Below are 8,148 nucleotides of genomic sequence, written 5' to 3'. Positions count from 1 at the left end.
TTTGATAATGTCTATTAGAACATTTTACATATCTTTAAAGCATAAATATCTTTAAAGCATAATATATATAGCTCGGTCTAAACAGAGAGGTTATAAATACATCCTAGATTTGCCATAAAACTATTCTATTTTATAAAAATAAAATATCACTAAAATATTAACTTTGTATATAGCTGAAGAATATACAGTATTTTCTGTTGCACATTATATATATTTGCACACATATATACTCACAGAATATAGAAATTAGGGATATGTAACCATTTGGCATTTATGTCCATAGCTCAATTATGAGAGCATCATAAGAACATAAGAACATCCTTGAATAAATCTGGAGCAGAGGGTTTCTTTCTATGCTACCACAGTGAAAATGTTTTTTGTTCTGTCAGCGTATTTGTAAGCCTCCGGGAAAACCTACAGTCTTCCATAGAGGACTTGATGGCAGTATTATATTGCATGCATGTGTATATGTACGTATTACATGAAAGTGAAGTCTGAAATCACACAGCTATTGAGATCAGGAGCAGGGTATTGTACACATTGTTTCAGTGCTTTTGATATTTGCAATACACAGAAGCGCTGGGGGAGGGGGGAATTTAGCTTGCGCTGGTTTCCACAGCCATCCACCTAGTTGATAGAGTGATTAGTTTTATTGGTCATTTACTCCCATTTTATCCTAACACCTCCTCTCATGTGGTCGGTTAGCCAAAGGTCAACCAATTACCTTTATGAGTGATGAGGGATTTGATGTTGGATCCCCCTGCCAGGTAGCTTGCTGCTGTACTGACAGGATGCCAAATCCAAATTTTTATTGGCTTCAGTGGAGGCAAAAGTAGCTAAAGTGTGAGAATAAGTACCAATTGAGGAAGCATTTTGGCCTCTAAGGTACAGCAAAACAATATCTCATAAAGGAAATTTAGTTTGCCCCCAAAGCATTGAGCACATTCCATTCTGTGGTTCTATGTAGTTGAATAGGTTTTCTACTGTTGCATAGATTACACATGCCATATATAAAAGCTGCAGAATAAAGTTGCATCCTAGTGCTCTAGTACAGGGGTGTCCAAAGTTTTTGTCAGGAAGGCCACATTGTCTCTCTGACATTGTGTCGGGGGCCGGGGGGGGGAAGAATTAATTTACATTTAAAATTTGAATAAATTTACATAAGCTTACATAAATGTTGCATAAAAGTTTACATATTAAAGATGCACTTATATGAATGAATGAAGGTCTTGCAATAGCTCAAGGCCGATAAAAGGCCTGGCACAAAGCAAGGCTGGCCTTTCCTTTGCTGCTGCTACTGCATCACAGATGTGAAACAACAAGCAGTGGAGGGAGCCCTCATCCCACAGCTCATGCGAGAGGTCAAACAGTCGCCCTCACACTGAGAAAAGTTGCGTCAGGCCAGTGTGGGCTCCAACAAATCGCTGGAGGGCCAGAGGCTCATTGGAAATTGGGGGTTCACTGAGGGCCACATTGAGAGGCCTTGAGGGCCACAAGTGGCCCCAGGGCCGGGGTTTGGGCACCCCTGCTCTAGTACAACTAATTTTAAGTGAAGTTATCAAGTGCTAACAACTTTCAGAAATCCACAAAAAAAAAAAACCCAACTCATTGCAACAGAGTTATTATCACATGACATGTTCACAGAGGGATACACAGACAATATGTGAAGAGACCAGCTGTGTTCCTTGAACCTCATATTGATATGCTTTATGCAAGTTACATGTATTCTTACAAATACGGATTCAGCCAGGCATTAGTAGCACATTGTAGTTGAAATGGACATTAATGTCATGGTTGTATGTGGCTCACCACGCCACGTGTGCTCCTACATTAAAAAACAAACAAACTGGAAGCCTCCCCCAAAACCCTTCTAAGCATGCCACATATACTGCACACAGAACCTAATGTGCAACCTTCCTGATCAAAGCTGAAGCAGTAGCGTTTTTGACATTTCTTTCCATTAAAATGATTACAACAGACATCACTAATTAAAGTTCACAGTGCAGTAAATATAAAAATATGCTGTACCACCTGAGGATGTAAGCATTTCTAGCATTTTGTGTGTAATTAATTAATATGAGGTGATTCAGAAAAACCCTTTGGGCACATGCTCATTGGGACTTTTGTGGGGTTTTTAATTTTTCAACAGCAGCTTTTCATACTGTTAATAAAATACCATGCTGGCAATATTTTATTAAATTTGTATCCCATCCTCCTTCGGTGGGACCCAGTCCAGTATTGCATGAGGTCATGATTCCCTTTTTATCCTCATAATAACCTTGTTAGGTTGAGACAGTGTGATAGGTCCAAAGTCTCCCAGGGAATTCTGTGTCTGAGCACAGATCTGCAGCTGCACTACGTCCAGAACTCTGTCCATAACACCATTTTGTCTCCCACATGGTCAAGGCATGTGTAGAACTGCTATACAGAAAGACTAGCAGCTGCTTCATACTAAATGCAGCAATCATGTGTCCTGGCTACACTGGTGTTAACCACACATTTATTAAATGCATAAAATGCATCAAGTTTGAAGGGTAAATGCACATCCCTAAAAATACTGGGGGACTTATGCTGGGGGCCCTGATTGGGAATACTTGAGGGGGAATATTTGGCTTCCTAGCTGTGAAACGTGATCGGTTGTGTGCCTTAGGGTGCAATCCTATCCTGCGCTGGAAGAGGCAAGCCAAGAGGCTTGCACTGTATCCAGCGAAGGATAGGGGCCATAAGTGGCTCAGTCAGAGGCAAGGGGAAACATTTCTCCCTGAGAACGGGGGGTTGGGGTCCGGCATAACTGCTGGATACCAGCCCCGCCTCCCACTTGCCCCAGGGCCGCCCACCGTCTGCCCTCCCGCTTCCCAGAAATGCCTTCCTCCTGCCTCCTCCTTGACCCCCCCGTCTACTTCAGAGCCTTGCATCGGCACAGTCATGCCGATGCAAGCTGCTTGGAAGAACCTGGCACAGAAGCTTCCGTCAGCCTCTGCAGGCCGGTGCTTCTGTGAGCAACAGCCCGGCTACCTCCTGAGGAGGTGCAAACCTGCCTTATGGCACGTTTGCAACCCTTCTTGGCTGGCGCAAGGGACGTGCGCTGGCCCAAGTCAAGGGCTGGATTGTGCCCATAGTATATTGCACTTTAGTCACAAACTGTAATAAATACTACTTCCTGTTAATGAGGTATGCCGAAACAAACATTGAGATGAGTAGTACATAGTTCAGTTTCTCAGATTAATGATCATCAATTTTGTGCAAAACTGTGGGCCAAACTCATGCTACATTTCATATATAATGGTCCAGATGTATCTTTGCTATTCTTTACTAAATGGCAGCTGGGGGGTGGGGAGAATTAAGACCATAATGTGGGAGGAGAGAACTTTCTTAACTCCTTCTGCAGTTCCATCATAGATCATTCTCCCCAGGAGACAATACCTCAGGAGAGAAGCTTTCATTGGGAGGAATTTCCCTCCAGGGCATATAGCAATCGCAGGAGGGATCTGCCCCAGCTGGGACTGTGGTGGGAGCAAAGAGTTAAAGCGCCTCCCTTCCTGCCCAAATTGGGCACCCAGCAGCTGCTATTTAGTAAAGAAAAGTTAAACACGTCAGGGTCAGTGATGGGTTTTATGTATTTTGTGGTTGTCTAGCTTTAAATGTAATTGAATTGTTAAATACTGGCACAAATTATAGTTAAAATAAATCTCCTCCCTTCCCAATAAATAGATTTTCATTTATAGCCTGCGACAGCAACATCATGCTGCTTTCAGAAGCATCAGCAAAATGGAAGAAAGAAAGGTCAGAGCACACATGTAGCTAGAGTTTATGGTCAGATTGAGATGTTGAGGTTCCTCCTTGTTTCGTTGAGGTTTCAGTCAAGTTACATTTGTCACACAGCTCTTTCATATCCATAAGACTTTCTCCCACTGCTTGAGCGAATTTGCTGGATGATGTCTCCTTACAGTCTTTAAAACTTGAAATGCAGAATAAAATGTGCTCAGATTGTGGATTATAGCAGGCGCCGTAACCATTAGGAATCACAGGCCCATAACAGCAGAACATTTCCATGGTGGTTGGAACCTGATTCCAGGGACAAACAAAGTTACATTCATATAAGCGGTGCTGTTGAGAGAATCTAGTAATCAAAGAGAATCAAATAGCTTAATGTCGCTCAGTCCTTCCCTTGTTGGTTCACGAGAATGTAAACGAATACTGTAGTTTGTATTTTATTATTTATGAAAAAGATTTATATTTATGAAAAAGATTTATATCCTGTCTTTTGGTGTGTAAGCTGGTGGCTAATAATTTTTCACAGTTCTGTTGCATATTTCAAATGGTAGAACACATCACATCCTTTAGTGCAGTAATCTTGTAAATAGCCATATGTTAAGAGAGCCCGCATTATTATTCCTGAATAATATGGGTTCAGGGTTAAAGCCAGTGGCTTTCTCAAAAGCCACCTACTGAGTTCATTGCTCAGTTGAGATTTGAAGCAGGAACTTTCCCGCTCAACTTTCAGCTTATGCTCTTAGCCATTGAACTGTATGGCTCTCAAAAAATAGATAGCTTTTTATTAATCTACTCGGTGTTGATATCCCAGGATGCAAACTGTCAGGTTCTTATAGAATTCGATATGTTGGAAAAAAAGAGCAATCTGAAGATGTTTGTTTGATGAAATTATATCTAACAAGCCTGCCTTGGTTGGTCAAGCCCCCTGAGAAATTATTTATCCTTCTACTACGCAACATACGCAACATATGACAATCCACCAAGAAGCACTGCAGTCCATTTGAGCCACCGGGTTATAACTGATCAAAAGCTCTTGGCTTTCATCAGTGACCAGTTGTACTGAAGGATGCCTGATTTGCTGCAATTCTCAATATTTATCACCGCCCTTTATACCTTCCTAGATATTTCATATTTTTTTCTCCTTTGATAAACTCTGATGTAATAGGGTTTCCAAAGTTCACACTTTCATTTCTCATTTTTGGCAAGCATTTGGTATCTTTGTTGCAATCTAGAGGAAGTTAGTCAAACACCTAACACCTGTTGAAATTGATAGGAGAAGTCAATTGTGACTAACTTTTGATCTCAGCACGACTTTTCCTGGTTTGAAGCCATCATTTGAAGAGTGTTTTTAAAGGCAATTGTATCTTATTATTATGTTTTTAATATATGTTAGTTATTAATGTTATATGTTTTTAATATATGTTAGTTATTAGCCATTAGTTATTTGATTTTTCTCTGTAAACCGCTTTGTGAACTTTTAGTGGAAAAGCGGTATATAAATACTGTTAATAATAATAATATGGAATCAAAAGAGCTGCTTAGGTTGATGTCAGCAGCAGGGCTGGCTTTAAGCCAATTGGACCAATTGTTCCAAATGGGTCCCCCACACTAGGGTAATTAGTCAAATACACATAACACCACATTGCAATAAACACCTAACACCACACTACAGGTCTTATAGAGAACAGCAACAATTTAAATTTTCTTCTGAATTCTTAAAAAGTCAGTAGTGTTTCTTTATATTGTTTATTTTGAATTTTACTGCACTTGAATAAATAATATGTTAATTATAAAACAGCATAAAATGTATTTATCTGAAAAAAGTTAAAGACAAATATTTAAATATAATATAACATGTATTTTTGAAGGATTGGCCATAAACCTGGGCCTCTGCAAAAAATGTTTCCTATTGGGCCCCACACCTCCTCAGGCTGGCCCTGATCAGGAGCTTGCACTAATAGTTAAACAGAATGTTGCCTTTTTCCCTTCTTTGAGCTGCTGATTCCCATGCCATATTGCAAACTACTCTTGAAACTCCTCTCTTTCAAGCGCTGATTGCCACGTGGAACAGTGGGTTTCTGTTCAGTAACAAGAAATCTAAAATATCTTTACATTCACAGAACTAGTTCCACTGTTCTTTAGATTCTGGCCAATATGATTGAGGAAGACTGTAATCCTAAACTCACTTTCTAGAAAGCACCCTTGTGCATAATTGGACTTCCTTCTGAGTAAACACGCACTGGATTGTGCTGTAATTTGATTATTATTCTTCACTGTAAGCCTAGAGTTTATGGAAAACAAGGCAGGGTATACAGTTTTTAATTAACTGACCTATTGTTACTAAATATCAGTGTATTGGACATGTAGGTTTGTAAGAACTTGTAAGCATGTTATTTGTTCATTGTTTCTTTCAAATTAAAATGTTATAATAAACTTGTGTTTTTTTTTTTATTCCTATAGATTTAACACTAAATGGTTATTGAAGTCTCACTCGCTTGGATTTATTGCTAAGATTTATTGTTGGGAGGAAGCCTAGGAAACAGTATATTTGGATGAAATCCATTATCTATGAGCCAAGCCCCCCTTTTTTTCAATTAAAGCTTTGATTTTTACGACAATGTTATAATGGGCTAAAATGCTTCCTACAAAAGCTAAGATGTTACTTGTTCTGAAATCTATACATTCCTATCTTTGTTGTTCACAGGCTTTCAAACATGGCATTTGGCTTTTTTAATGGCATGGGACAGGCCATTAGTCCCCTTAATAGAGTCACAGAATTGTCAGACAAATTTGCTGTGCAACAGCCGAAGGCCATAAAGCTATTCAGATTCACTTTTTGCCCATGGGTGGTTTCTTGGAGAATTTATGTAATAGTATTCTGCTTGCACTCAGTCATGTCTGAAAACCCACAGACATCAAGACAAGATCAAATTACTTAGGTTTTTTTGTGTGCTACATTAGCTATCCAGCTTCCCTTTTTTGACAGAACTCTTCCAATTTCTTATGTATTTCATGTAAAAGCTTTGATAAATTGATTATCGGGTACATTACTGATTTATTTAAAATTGCTACTTGTTGAAGCATGTTGCTCTTAAACGTTGATGACTTCTTTGCAGCTTGGATAACTTCCAAACTAAACTAGTAGAATGTATTTATTTTCAATCTTTAGGCTGCTTCCTGATAAAAAAGACAGGCTTTATGTTGATTTTAGAAACCAAGGACTTGGATCATTAACCAGTGCTTATAAGGTTCCACACTGCCTGTTGTAAAGCTAAATTGTTGGAGCTAAATAATAATTTAATAAAACTAAATGTTGGAGCTTGAGGTGAAATCTGATACCTCAGCATGATACAAGAGCAATATGGAGAATTCCTGTGATCACCCTCTGTAAGTAAGTCCCAGAAATTTGACTAGATGCTTCTCCAATCCTCCCAAGTTATACAGTTCAAAAAGCAATGGTAAAGAAGTCGAGAAATAATTCCAACAGCTGAACTCTGTCCCTGGTCATTTCAGTCCAGCAGACAAGGATTTTTATAAGATTTCTCTTTCCTGAAGAGGAGAAGGTGGAGCTGGTAGGGCTCTGCTGGATGGCATCTAGACATTTAGGAAATAGGCACCCATGAAAATTAATTTCACGGATCCCCTCAAATTCTGTCAAAGGATTTGCCCAGGTTCAAACTTCTGCTTATCCTGAACATAGTGAATGGAAGCAAAGAAGTAACCATCTACAATAGGGGTGTCAAGCTTGTTTCATATAGTGATCTGAATAGCTTTCATGGCACCTGCTGAGGGCTGGAAGTGACATCATTAAGCAGGATACTATGTCATTAAGCAGATGATGACCAGAAATAAGCACTTTGTTCTCACACAGAAACACAGCTGCAAATGACAGAATAGAAAATATGCCAATCAAGATAATATTTTCATGGTATGGGAGAGCTGAGAGGTGCTGAAAAGTGACACCTCAGCAGAAGCGGCACCACTGCCCATGTGGTAATTAGGCTCTCCCAATACTTCTACAGACGCTCCCTCTCAAACCCCTCTTGGTCTGCCCCTTTCCCCCTGTAGCAAATTTGTCTTGCCTTCTGAGGCCTCCTTCTGTATCTTCTTCCCAGAGCCTCGGCAGAAGCAGCACTGCTGAAAAAACAGTGCTGGGAGAGCCCAGTTATCACAGGGGCTGGCTAAAGAGCTTCCACAGGCTTTATGTTTGACACCCCTGATCTACAAAATGGAAAGTATAATGACCTATCTAAGTGACAGGGTTGTATCGAGAATAAAAGAGATAAGAAGCTAAAAAGCACTAGGTCAGTGTTTCTTAACCAGTAGTACTTGTACCACTAATGGTACTTGAGGTGGTGTCTAGTGGTACGTGAG

The 8,148-nt window shown here is 39.8% G+C and overlaps 1 protein-coding gene across 1 annotated transcript in view; it reads right to left on the bottom strand.

Moving 5' to 3' along the window:
- Nucleotides 1-3,801: 3,801 nt before the first annotated feature.
- Nucleotides 3,802-8,148, bottom strand: part of CHAT (choline O-acetyltransferase) — a 42,832-nt gene continuing 38,485 nt past the window's right edge. The window contains exon 14 of the mRNA XM_066621388.1: nt 3,802-4,065. Coding sequence (XP_066477485.1) covers nt 3,802-4,065 — 264 coding nt within the window. The remainder of the gene's footprint in view (nt 4,066-8,148) is intronic.

Source organism: Tiliqua scincoides, chromosome 3, assembly GCF_035046505.1.
Source record: "Tiliqua scincoides isolate rTilSci1 chromosome 3, rTilSci1.hap2, whole genome shotgun sequence".
NCBI lineage: Eukaryota > Metazoa > Chordata > Lepidosauria > Squamata > Scincidae > Tiliqua > Tiliqua scincoides.
This window is presented reverse-complemented; position numbering and strand designations above follow the sequence as displayed.